The 13,998-nt window shown below is 42.6% G+C and overlaps 1 protein-coding gene across 1 annotated transcript in view; it reads right to left on the minus strand.

Annotated features, from left to right (window-relative positions):
- Positions 1–1,078: 1,078 nt before the first annotated feature.
- Positions 1,079–13,998, minus strand: part of PMP22 (peripheral myelin protein 22) — a 33,380-nt gene continuing 20,460 nt past the window's right edge. The window contains exons 4-5 of the mRNA XM_073559626.1: positions 8,676–8,816; positions 1,079–2,724 (exon numbers count right to left, since the gene is read on the minus strand). Coding sequence (XP_073415727.1) covers positions 2,564–2,724; positions 8,676–8,816 — 302 coding nt within the window. The 3' untranslated portion in view covers positions 1,079–2,563. The remainder of the gene's footprint in view (positions 2,725–8,675; positions 8,817–13,998) is intronic.

A 13,998-nucleotide genomic window follows, 5' to 3' on the forward strand; every position in this document is an offset into this window, starting at 1 on the left:
GGTTTAGCCCCACATACGGGGTATCGGCGTATTTGGGTGAAATTGCACAAAAAATTTTGTGGTTCATTTTCTGTTTTTACACTTGTGAAAATAAAAAAAATGGTTCTGAAGTAAAATGTTTGTGAAAAAAAGTTAAATGTTTATTTTTTCCTTCCACATTCCATTCATTCATGTGAAGCACCTGAAGGGTTAATAAACTTCTTGAATGTGGTTTTGAGTACATTGAGAGGTGCAGTTTTTAGAATGGTGTCACTTTTGGGTATTTTCTGTCATATTGAGCCCCCAAACTCACTTCAAATGTGAGGTGGTCCCTAAAAAAAATGGTGTTGTAAATTTTGTTGTAAAAATGAGAAATCGCTGGTCAACTTTTAACCCTTATAACTTCCAAAAAAAAAAAATTATGTTTCCAAAATTGTGCAGATGTAAAGTAGACATGTGGGAAATGTTATTTATTAACTATTTTGTGCGATATCACTCTCTGATTTAAGGGCATAAAAATTAAAAGTTTGAAAATTGCAAAATTTTCAAAATTTTTGCCAAATTTCGATTTTTTTAACATATAAGCGCAGTTCATATCTATGAAATTTTACCACTATCCTGAAGTATAATATGTCATGAGAAAACAATGTCAGTATCAGCAGGATCCGTTGAAGCGTTCTAGAGTTATGGCCTCATAAAGTGACACTGGTCAGAATTGAAAAAATTGGCCTGGTCACGAAGGCAAAAACAGGCTCAGGTGCGAAAGGGTTAAGATGGTGTGGTCTAGGGTCTTAATTCAAATTGAAGCGTGTTCTGGGCTCTTTCTTAGTTTCATAGGTCTGGTCTGGGATTGTTATTTAGAAGGTCTGGTGTGAGGTCTGTGTTTGTTTAAGGGGTCAAGTCTGAGGTCTTCATACATTTAACAGGTCTGGTCCAGATCTGTTTTTAGAGGATCCATATTTTTTTAAGCGTTTGTTCTAGGGTATGTAGTTTGTATTTGTTAGGGTCTGGTTGGGGGTCTGCATTTATTTTGGAGGGAGGGTATTACATGCACTAATTCTGTAAAATATAAATGACAGAAGACACAGTGAACACTTCAGAAGATGTCTAAGCAGCCATTTTTTATTAAATATTCACATAGACCTGAAATTTAGAGAACTAGACAGAGTTTCAATGATTTTATTCTAAAAATAACAAAATTGAAAAGGAAAATGAAAACAACTAGGAACGTTACTGGGTCAGCAGTTACAAAGGTTAAAGTAGTAGGAATGGTCAAAAATAAAATTATCATAGCACCACTTTTTTTTCCACGTTAAAAAGACAAGGTGTAAATCTAACCTAATTTCAGTCAGGAGTCTATTATCTAAAATTCTCTATTATTTTTTTTATTTTATTTATTTTAGAAGCAAAAATATTTGGTAAAGTTCGGTAAAATTTTTGGCTACCTTGTTTTATAGCTATATTTCTATACGTATAATACATGCACATTGGTTAAAATAAAATATACATAGACTGTCCTTTTTCCACGTCCTAAATTTCTTTGAGACAGGTACATATACATACAAACACACGCTCGGATGGTAAAGTCCCTCCCACTTTCTGGCGCTGCAAAGACTCGCAGGCTCCGCTGGCAGTGTAGGGTCGATTCAAGCTCGGCCGCAATGCAAAAATAAAAAAAAATGCCATAGAAAACAATAACGCAGTCAAGGTAAAATGTAAAAAAAAGAGAAATTTTTTTACCCCTCAAAATTTTTCATTTCATTGCGTTTTGTCTTCAAAATGCCCCCAAAAATTTGAAAAATTCAAAAATTTTGATTGTTCTTGACAGTTTCCACAGTACTTTGGTATCAGTGCAGTAGTAACATGGCATTTTGAAAATGTGACCCTGTCGCTGGCCCAGCCTCATAGCCCATTCCGCTAGGGCTTACTGACCTCTGGGCTACGGCTTTCACCCCTTCGATAAGTTCCAAGTCAGGTCCTCATCCTCTCTCTATGTACGGACCCGATGGACACCTAACAGCTCTGGGGAATAAACATCAGAAAGGCCGTTAGCGCTACGAATGCCTCTCTCGAGAGTTCTAGCGTCGGCCATTTTGAACCTGGCATGGAAGCTATGTGGGGTTTTTTACAACAAAATTGGCAAATTTATTTTATTTATTTTTTTACAAGCAAGGGGTAGTCACTAATAGGGATTAAGACTATTGGCATGGTTTTTTTTTCATAAGGCACACAAATTGAAATGTTTTTGGATTGTTGCTGTCCATTTCCCAAAAAAATTGAAATGTTTTTGTAGTAGACATTAGCAATTTTTCTTTTTTTTTTTTTTTAGCCTACAGGTCAAAATTAGCAAACAATACTATGTACATATATGTAAAACGTGTTATAAATAGGTTTTTAAACCATAGATACTATTTACATCTTCAATTAACACAGGAGCCCACCCTCACCGCACTCTCTCTTTTTCGGTGAGGGAGGGTTTCATTTTTGAAATTTTTGGTTTCAATTTAAATTTTTTGTTGTTGTTTTCAGGATCCCCATTAGACTTTATATTGAGTTTTTCCTAGTCAAGATGGTGTATAAATCATTATTCCCGTTTTCTCAAGATGACGTAGATGATGCCACTGATGATGGCAAGTGGGAAGGCTACCCATGCAAGGATGTAGGCATATCCAAAGCTGGCAATATCGCCATGCCATTCCATATGTCGAACGGTAAAGATGGATGCTCCAGCCACCACACATAGACCTAAGGGGAGACAAAGGGGACATTTTAAGAAAAAATATTACAAACATCTAACATTCTGTGGATGTCTCTTGTGCAGATCCCTCTGTCTCTTCATGTAATCCCAGACAGAATGGAAGATGTGAGATCAGCGCTCCCTGGGGCCGGATCATCACTTCCAGGACACCATGTTCATCTTTACCCTGAAAAAGAATCCTTACTTTATGTTTGGAATCATTATCCTGATGTTATTACATGATGGATAAGTATCTGCAAGTTTTTCCAGTATGGAGGACACCAAGAAATGGGCAACATTGACCGTAGACGCAGTGGTCAGCAAAGGATACTTAGTGCAGCAGATGAAAGACACATCATGATAACATCTTTATGAAAGCAGATGCCCAGTAGTGGCAACAGATCAGAACTGTCAGCAACCAGAAGATCCCAGGTACACCCCATCTACTGTTAGTAGGAGTCTGGGCAGAAGTGGTCTTCATGGAAGAAGTGCAGTTAAAAACTCATAGCTTCCACAAGGAAACAATGACAAGTGACTCAATTATGCACGAAAACAGAGAACTAGGTGCAGAAGAGTGGAGGCAGCTGGTCTGTACTGAGGAGTCACAACATTAAATATTAATTGTAATGGCAATTTTTTTCTCAGCAGGGCTGGAGAGTGGCACATTGAGCGTCTGCAGGCAGTAGAGAAGCTTGGTGGAGGATCCTGCAAGTTTGGTGCTGCATTTCAGGAAATGGGAGTTATTATTATTATAGCACCATATATTCCATGGTGCTTTGCATGTGAAAAGGGGTATACATAACGAAAAACAAGTACAATAATCTAGAACAAAACGAGCAGTGTCAGACTGAAGAACATTGGGCCCACCAGAAGATTTGATTCTGAGGGCCCACCTTTCTCCTCCACTGAAAAGCCCCATAGCAACTGCAAGGTTTGCACTATGAACTCTTCTGAAGGAGAAGCCAGGGCCCACCGGAGGATTCTCTGGTGGGCCAGTCCAACCCTGAAAACGAGTCACCGACTGGTATGGGATGAAAGAAGACCCTGCCCGCGAGGGCTCACGATCTGCAAGGGATGGGTGAGGATACAGTAAGTGAGGGTAGAGCTGGTCGTGCAGCAGTTTGGTGGAGCGAGGGTTACTTTAGGTTGTAGGCTTGTCTGAAAAGTTGGTTCTTCAGGTTTCTTTTAAAGGTTTCCATGGTAGGTGAGAGTCTTGATATGTTGAGGTAGAGCATTCCAGAGTAATGGGGATACACAGAAAAATCTTGTATGCAATTGTTAAAAGAGGAGAGTAGAGAAAGAGATCTTCTGAGGATCGGAGGTTGCGTGCAGGTAAATACCAGGAGGACTAGATCACAGGTATATGGAGGACACAGGTTGTGGATGGCATTGTATGTCATGATTACGGTTTTGAGTCTCTGGGCAATGCGGAGCCAGTGAAGGGATTGACAGAGGCCGTGGAATAGGGGAGGGATAAGTGGATTAGTCGGGCAGCAGAGTTTCGAATAGATTGGAGGGGTGCGAGAGTGTTAGAGGGGAGGCCACAGAGCAGGAGGTTGCAGTAGTCGAGGTGGGAGGACACAATGAGTGCATGCACTAGTGGTTTTGCAGATTCTTGGTTGAGGAATGTGCGGATGTGGGAGATATTTTTAAGTTGTAGTTGGCAGGAAGTGGAAAGGACTTGGATATGTGGTTTAAAGAAGAGAACAGAGTCAAGGACTACCCCGAGGCAGCAAGCTTGTGGGACTGGGGAGAGTGAGCAGCAATTGACTTTGATGGATAGGTCTGTTGGGGGGGGAGTTGAGTTGGACGGTGGAAATATGATGAATTCTGTTTTATCCATGTTAAGTTTTAGGTGAAATAGCGCACAGACATTGTGGGATTTTAGTTAGTAAGGAGGTGATATCAGGTCCAGAGAGGTAGAGGTAGAGTTCGGGATTTGGTTTAGGGTATTACTGGTGAACTAAATGCTGAGAAATACAGGCAGATACTTATCCATCATATAATACCATCAGGGAGGCGACTTATTGGCCCCAAATTTTTTCTGCAGCAGAACAATGACCCCAAACATCCAGCCAATGTCCTTAAGAGCGAGGAGACCTGGAAGTGAGGACCCGGCCCCACAGAGCCCCGATCTCACATCATCCAGTATGGGTCATATGAAGAGACAGAAGGATCTGCACAAGTGACATCCACAGAAGATCTGGGGTCAGTTCTCCAAGATGTTTGCATCAGCCTACTGCCGAGCTCCTTCATAACCTGTGTACAAATGAGTGACAAGTGCCGAGAAGAAATTATGGAGGCAAAGGACAATCATCAAATATTGACTTGATTTAAATTTCTCTTTTGCTCAGTCACTTTCTATTTTATTAATTAATAAAAAATAAATTGCTAACACTTCTATTATTTAAACTATTTTTATTTTGCTGCATTTTTTCCACATTTGAATAAAACCTTCGCAAAGGGCTGTATATTTTAACTTATTTTTCATGGAGGACCTGCCACTTAGATGAGCTCATACATGCAAAGCGCAATTTTGGTGATTTAGATGTATGAGTTCACAATATTAATATTAACACAATATTAATAGCAATAAAATGATATGAATGGAGTCGCTGTTGCATGTGTTCCTATGTAACATATTTATTGTTGGAAATGTGGTGAAGAACGCACTGCAAGTTACAAATCAAACTGACTTTGCAGGACAATAACTTTTGATCACATCCTTTATTCCCTAAAGATAGAACACACCTCAATTTAATCAGCAAGAAAATATGTACAACATATGTTATAACATTACCATTTAATAAGATGTAATACTCCCCCTTTAAGGAGCACAAGACCTATACAAAAAAAATCTACAAAATATTTCTGAGGCATTGTCTGGCCTTGCATATTCCACAACATTCATCATTTTATCTAATTATCCAAAGGACACCTACAGCTCCTACCAAGGGTGGCGAGTCTCAATGGGTGCATTGTTTATGAAAAGGCAAAAAGTGGGCATTTCATGGGCCAGGACACTGGATTCTACAGTGGCCAGACCGCCCACCCACATATAAAGAAAGGAGAAACTGTGAGCGGAGGACAAAAATATGTCATGTCGCAGCCAGACGCTGCTAAATATCACTAAGAGGGTGGCGAGGTGGCGACTAAATAATCTCAGAAATGCCACAAAAATCACAATATACTGTAATAACAGTATTAATGTTGATGTTATCATGGATGGTTGAACATAAATCTCTTTTCTTCCTTTCCGATCACAGAACGACCCTGTGAGATCCCACACCACAGCAGCTGCAGAACCTCTTTAAGATGAAAATGCCCCTTTTTAGAGGTTTAATAGCAATTGGAGAGGATGAGCTAGTTTCTACCTTTCTCCCTAATCACAATGTACCCCTGTTCTATGCCCATGTACTCATCGATGCCCAGGAGCATTGCCAGGGTCTATGCTGCTAAAGGTAAGGAGCTTGTACTGCTAAAGGGGCATAGGGGTTGCACAGCTGTGCAGAAATTAAAACGACATGTGGTTGCCACTGTTTTGGAGCACAGCGATTGGGACAGAGACACCCACTCTAGCTAGGCTTATGTTGCTTGGCACTTTAAAGAGTTTTTCGGTGAAGGGATCGACTGGCAAGAGTGTGTACATCCCACTGTATGAACCTGGACCCCCCCCATTGACAACTTTGTGCAGTCACGACTACATCATGAATCTTTGCTGTCTGTACAAGTGCAAGATATTTGCCACCAAGTGCTCTCAGTCGAGTTTGGCCAAGATGTGCACTCAGTTGAATTTGCCAAAAGGTGCGCATAGTTGAGTTTTACCAACAGATGTGGATAGTCAAGTTTTGCCATCAAGTACGCAGTGTCGAGTTTTGCCAACAAGTACACACAGTCTAGTTTTTCCAACAAGTGCGTAGTGCCGAGTTTTGCCAACAAGTACGCACAGTCGAGTTTTTCCAACAAGTACGCACAGTCGAGTTTTTCCAACAAGTGTGCATAGTCGAGTTTTGCCAGCAACCAAAAGAAAAGCCAACAATAGCTTGAGTTCCTCTAGGATACGGCTCGTCGCTGTGCCCCGTTATTACGTTACCCTCTGTGATTATTAGGAATGAGTCATAGACCAGGCATGCAGCGCCATAGAAAGTGGATAATCTGAGGGTTTAAAGGCCCAGCCCTGCTGAATGAAATGATGAATGGATTCCAGTACCCAGCATTTCTATAAATAAGCTGTAAAACATTTTGTCCATTTTGCATCATGGAAACCGGGCTTGGCATGGGAAATCCTGAGCTGAAAGCAATGGCAGGGTCTGACAATAATGAATTATTTAACCTTTCTGACTTTAAGTTATACATCTGAATATACCATACTCTCCCAAAGGAAATCTACAGGTCCGGCCAATGGTAACGAGTTTAAAATTGGCCAGGTCTCTATAGTCTACAGATTCAAATCTGCACTCAGAACTCTTCATGCATTAGAAGGAAATGTGATGTACTGAGAGCTAACAGAACGTCAGCAGAGTTCAGAATGCATAATAAGGGAGTGTGATTTACTGATAGCGCTCAGGATAGCACATCTTCTCTTAATACATTCTTTTGAAGACATAACATCTTCACTTAAAGAGAATCTGTTAACAGGTTTTTTTGCTATGTTATCTGAGAGCAGCATGACATAAGGGCATAGACTCTGATTCCAGCGATGTGTAACTTACTGAACTGCTTGGTGCAGTTTTGATAGAATTGCTGCTTTCTCTGCTGTAGTTGTAGTAGTGGTCAGAATGCCGCGCTGTATATAACCTGCCGGACACCACTGACTGGCAGCTTCCAATGTACACTGTCAGCAAGCTGCCATTCAGTGGTGGGAGGCATGGTTACACAGATTAACATGACGGGTGTGTACATGAGACTTAAGCCCCCTTTTCACATAGCAAGATCGCTAGCGAGATCGCTGAAGCGTCACCGATTTTGTTACGCAACAGCGATCTCGCCAGCAATCTCGCTACATGTGACACATAGCAGCGAACGCCCCCCCCCCCCCGCTGGATATCGCTGATCGTGCTCAAATGTCCTGGGCCATTTTTTTAGTCGTCGGCGTCCCGCTGGCCAGCGCGCATCGCTGTGTTTGACACCGACGAGCGACCTCGTTGGTGACGCAGAAGTCTGGGACGCAGGCGGGAATCGTTTGAAAAGCTGCTGTGTGACAAGGTACCAGCGACCGGCAAGGTCGTTATACGGATCGCCGGATCGTTGCTGCATCGCTGAAGAGATCTGCCTGTTTGGCAGCTTACGAGCGACCTCGTTGGTGACGCACGCAGAAGTCCGGGACGCAGGCAGGAATCGTTTGAAAAGCTGCTGTGTGACAAGGTACCAACAACCGGCGAGGTCGTTATACAGATCGCCGGATCGTTGCTGCGTCGCTGAAGAGATCTGCCTGTTTGGCAGCTTACTAGCAACCATTTAGCGATGCATCAGCGATCCTTTCCAGGTCGTATTGTTGTCAGGATCGATGGTGCATCGCTAAGTGAAAAGGGACCCTAAGTCCGACAGTGATAATCTGCTGCTGATAAAACACTGATTGTATTGAAAGTATAGCAAGCTACTGTGGAAGTGACACATCCATGGAATCTGACTCTCTGTACCTATATCATGATGCTCTCTGATTACATAGCATAAACCTACTGACAGATTCCCTTTAATACATTCAGTACTCTGTTGATGTCCTGAGAGCTAACAGAAAAACAGTGGCTTTCTGAAAGTATAATGAGATGTAATTTCCTGTTCGCTCTCAGGACATCATGTCTGCTCCTTACTCCCTGCTGAGTCAATGTTTCTGAAGAGCCGTTCCCTATCGCACTGTAATGTGAAAAATGAAAGGCAATATGCTTCCCACAATGCATTGCATCAGGTTTGTAGCCCCACATTTGACTCTCCCTCCCCCCCAAGATTTGACGCCGCTTACCTGCAAGGATCTGGAAGATGCCGGTCAGGTAGAATCGTCCACCTTTTGTAAGAGTGAAGAGCTGGCAGAAAAAGAGAAACAGGGCCAGTACGCTGAAGATTATGGAGAGAATCATCATGGCCTGGACTGACTGGAGCCATTCTGCAGAGAGGAAACATCAGATGCTTTTATATAATCTGCAAACAGGAGTGGTTGACGGCACTATATACCGAAACCTTACACTGCAATATATACAGAGTGTACAGCCCTGACACACTTTGCACTGATGAGGGGCAGTACCCTGAAACACAGTGTCTGTAAATTGAGATTTTGGTTTTGCCTTTTATCCTAAGTCATGTGACAAGGCTTGTTAGCGTCAATATTGACTTTTAGGATTGCTACCTCCTATAGGTGGCACTACAGTTCTAGTCCTCTTCCTCTCTGAAGAGACAATTTGCAGCCCTGACAGGTACACAGGATATAGATGATATAAAATAGCAGGTCCCCGATCCAACAGCCACATCAGTCGACCATGGCACAATCCTCTCCTAACTAATTAATTAGTTCTGCACTACTAGTCAGAAGGGGTTATGGAACATTATGGAGGAAAACTCACACACCAGAAGACGTCATCCACTTTAAATTTATAACTCTGCCCTTCACGTCACCAAACAGACCTACTACATCACCCTGATCTCCTCACTATCCAGCAACAACAAGAAAATTTTTTGACACCTTTCAATCCCTCCTTAGGCTGGAAACACAAGCCCCTATTACATACATTTGTGCTGAAGATTTGCCTCCCATTTTATAGAGAAAATAGAAAATATCCGTCAGGAAATCCGCTTCCAGCCACCAGGTGCTGTGACTCCCATCCCTCCCTGCATTTCCCTTGGCTCACTCTCCACATTTGAGCCCATCTCAGAAGAAGAAGTCTCCAGGCTCCTCTCTTTTTTTCATCTGACTACATGCACAACTGATCCCTTTCCCTCACATCTCCTCCAGTCTCTCGCTCCAGTCGTCACAACTCACCTAACTACCAATCTTTAATCTCTCCCTTTCCTCTGGCATTTTCCCCTCCTCCTTCAAACACGCTATCATTACTCCATTATTAAAGACACCCGCTCTCGACCCATCCTGCACAAACAACTATAGACCAGTCTTCAATCCCCTTCATCTCTAAACTCTTGGAGCGCCTGGTCTACTCCCACCTTACCCATTACCTCTCCACTAATTCCCTTCTAGACCCTTCACAGTCCAGATTCAGCCCCCTAGATTTGACAGAAACTGCATTCATCAAAGTGACCAATGACATTCTGACAGCAAAATGTAACGGTGACCTCTCTCTGCTCATTCTTCTCAACCTTTCTGCAGCTTTTGACACTGTTGACCACTATCTCCTACTCTCTAGGCTCCAGCCACTAGGCAGTAAGAACACTGCTCTCTACTGCTTCTCTTCCTATCTTTCTGACCGCTCCTTCAGTGTTTTGTTCGCTGGCTCCACTTCATCTCCTCTTCCTCTCACTGTTGGGGTACCTCAGGGCTCAGTCCTTGGCCCACTTCTCTTCTTCTACTTCTGTAGAGAATACAAAATAGGAGAACGTGGTCAAATTCTGCGCTGCTGAATCACTGTAGGCCAAGAATATCATTAAAAGTGGTCTTTATTCAACCCGTTTCAGAGTTTCAAAGAACTCCTTCCTCAGGAAATACCATTGATTTTGTATGTGGTATTTCCTGAGGAAGGAGTTCTTTGAAACTCTCAAACGCGTTGAATAAAGACCACTTTTAATAATACTCTTGGACTACAGTGATTCAGCAGCGCAAAATTTGACCACGTTATCCTATTTTTTATTCTCAACGGCCGGTCCCTCGTGGATCTGTGGATCTACGGCAGCGAATTTCCCCAATGCTTGTCCTAAGCTCCATCTGGTGAGTGCTATTACTTTCTTTTGACTATTTTATCTTGGATAAAACCCTGTTGCGCTACTGTATTTCTCTCCAACAGTATTTTATAGCAATCCACTTCTGTAGAGACATGGCCCAATTGGACAGAACATCAGCAGATTTAGCTTTCAGTACCATCTTTATGCTGATGACACACAACTATACATCCCCTGATCTTACCCCCGCTGTACTACAGAACGCCAGTGACTGTGTCCACAGTCTCCAACATCATGTCCGCTTTCTATCTAAAACTCAACCTTTCCAAAACTGAACTTCTGATCCCGCTGTCTACTAACCTCCCTAAATCTGACATTTCCCTCTCTGTGGGTAACACCATAATTACACCCCGGCAGCAGGCGCGCTATCTGGGTGTTATGTTTGACACCAATCTTTCCTTCAACTCCCATATGCAATCTCTTGCCACTTACACCTAAAGAACATCTCCAGAATTCGCCCTTTTCTCACCATGGATACAATAAAAACCCTCACTGTCGCCCTGATCCACTCCCACCTGGACTACTGTAACACTACATTAATTGGCCTCCCCCTCACTCGACTTTCCCCTCCTCAGTCAATCCTTAATGCAGCATCAAGGGTCGTCCATCTGGCTAATCAGTACTCGGACGTGTCCGCTCTTCGCCAGTTATTACACTGGCTGCCCAGTCATTATAGGATTCAATTCAAAGTACTTGTTCTCACCCACAAAGCTCTCCACAGTGCGGCACCCCCTTACATTTCTTCGCTGTGCTCTGCAAACGACTTTCAACTAACCTCTGCACTAAGCCGTACCTCCCACTCCCGACTCCAAGACTTCTCATGCGTTGCACCAATCCTCTGGAATGCTCTACCCCAAGAAATTAGGACTAGCCACAACTTGCACAGTTTTAGGTGCTCCCTCAAAAGACATTTGTTCAGAGTGGCCTATCACGTTCCCTAATTAAAGTCATTTTATGTGTGTGTGTGTGTGTGTAGCCCATTCACTATCTCTATCTATCCCCAACTCCCTCAGGATGGCTGGACCATCAATGTAAATACACACCTATACTTTGTATCTCCCCACCTCATCGTAGATTGAAAGCTCTCACGAGCAGGGTTGTTTTATTTCGGTTTTTTTATTGTATTATTGTTAACATTGTTACTTATGACTGTTGTGTTTGAAACTGTTAAACGGTAAAGCGCTGCGGAATATGTTGGCGCTATATAAATTTAAGGGGTGTAACTATAATAGGTGCATGGGTTTCAATCACACCCAGACCCGCAGAGACGAGGTGGACCCAAAAGGTCCCTTTGCCCCATATGAACCGACAATAAATATTAAAGACCTATGATAGTTGGCGGCCCTGTTGGAGATTTTGCATTGGGACCCAGAAGCTTCAATTCATGCCATTGGGCACCAGGGATGTTGGCACATAGAAAGAGGTTTGCAGGACTCTAGTCCAGTAGCTGTGAACTACTAATGTGCCTGTTGGACCAGAGTCCTGCGGGTCTTACATATAGACTATGGCATTTGATCTATCCTTGCCAATTCGACCTTGTAAGCTCCCAAAAAAGGGCCTTCAATCTGTATTGATGTTGGGGGAGGGGGATGGGTTTGATCTGGGATCTGTTTTAATATAGGAGGAAGAGGTCTATACTAGTTCATGGGGTCTTGTCAGTTTGCAATTGCTCAAGACGGTCTGGTCTTGGATCTACTGGATGCATTTTGAACACCGGGTGTGTTTTTAAACTTAAAATGAGTTTAGAACACACCAGAAGTTGGAAACAGGTCCAGTTTCCTATTTTTCCACACCCTCTACACCCTATCTATACCTAAACTGATGTCACAACAACTGACTTTGTTTTAATGGTTCTAATAAAGATGTTATAATTTTACTCCCGAAGCTGGATCCTTCTTATCTACATTCACTTCGCCTCTAGAAATGTGATCTCATGCTTCATGCCGTAGAATCCAAAGGGAAGCTACTAAGGGTGAGCTGAAAGTCCTCTTTTTTTCTATTATCCATACAACCAGCCTGACACAGAGATCTATTGCCTACAAGCCATCCCTCGTCCCTTCTTGCATTATTAATCAAATTTTTCAAAAATGTACAGTGAGCTACAGAGCTCTGCCTCGATGTATCAACCGGCCTGCCACAGTAGACGCTCAATAAAACGTAAAGCTTTTCTGTCAATGGTCCAATAAGAAAACAATGGGAATGCAGGTATTGAATAATTTACCATCCAGGATTACAGGAACCTGTACATTACACAAGCAAAATATGAGTCCTTCCTCTGGCCGATCCATGGTGAGTACTTTGTAAAATGTAATCCATTTACTGAATAAAAAGATGGGTCTTACAGCATTTACGTTACACTATTTAAAAGGGTTGTCAGAGATTAGAAGAATATTAACCAAAACAGTGTCATCCCTGTGCACAGATCAAGCAAGGTATTGCAGCACAACACTAATAACTTCAACAAAGCCGCAATTGCAGTTACAACCAATAAACATCAGTACTTCCATATAGCGTTCCAGTGCCCCTACATGATCTGGTACTTGTATATAGCACTGCACAGTCCCCTATATTAACCACCACTTCCATAGTGTTCCAGTGCCCCTACATGATCTGGTACTTGTATATAGCACTGCACAGTCCCCTATAATAACCACCACTTCCATAGTGTTCCAGTGCCCCTACATGATCTGGTACTTGTATATAGCACTGCACAGTCCCCTATAATAACCACCACTTCCATAGTGTTCCAGTGCCCCTACATGATCTGGTACTTGTATATAGCACTGCACAGTCCCCTATATTAACCACCACTTCCATAGTGTTCCAGTGCCCCTACATGATCTGGTACTTGTATATAGCACTGCACAGTCCCCTATAATAACCACCACTTCCATAGTGTTCCAGTGCCCCTACATGATCTGGTACTTGTATATAGCACTGCACAGTCCCTATATAAATCACTATTATTATTATTTATTTATATAGTACCATTAATTCCATGGTGCTGTACATGAGACAGGGTTACATCAAAATACAAATCTCACAGTAAAAAAAAACTAACAATGACAGACTGGTACAGAAGGAAGAGGACCCTGCCCTTGTGGGCATACATTCTACAGGATTATGGGGAAGGAGACAGTAGCTTGGGGGTTGCAGTAGCTCCGATGATGTTGAGGTGGCTGTGTGGTCATTACAGGTTGTAAGCTTTTTTGAAGAGATGGGTTTTCAGGTTCCGTTTGAAGGGTCTAGATGTGGTGGATAAACGGACGTGTTGGGGCACAGAATTCCAGAGGATGGGGGATATTCGGGAGAAATCTTGGAGACGATTAGGTGACGAGCGAATAAGTGTGGAGGAGTGAAGGAGGTCTTGGGAGGACCGGAGATTACGTGAGAGAAGATATTGA

The sequence above is a fragment of the Dendrobates tinctorius genome, unplaced genomic scaffold (assembly GCF_039654945.1).
Source record: "Dendrobates tinctorius isolate UK_male_01 unplaced genomic scaffold, ASM3965494v1 ptg000014l, whole genome shotgun sequence".
In the NCBI taxonomy this organism is placed as follows: domain Eukaryota; kingdom Metazoa; phylum Chordata; class Amphibia; order Anura; family Dendrobatidae; genus Dendrobates; species Dendrobates tinctorius.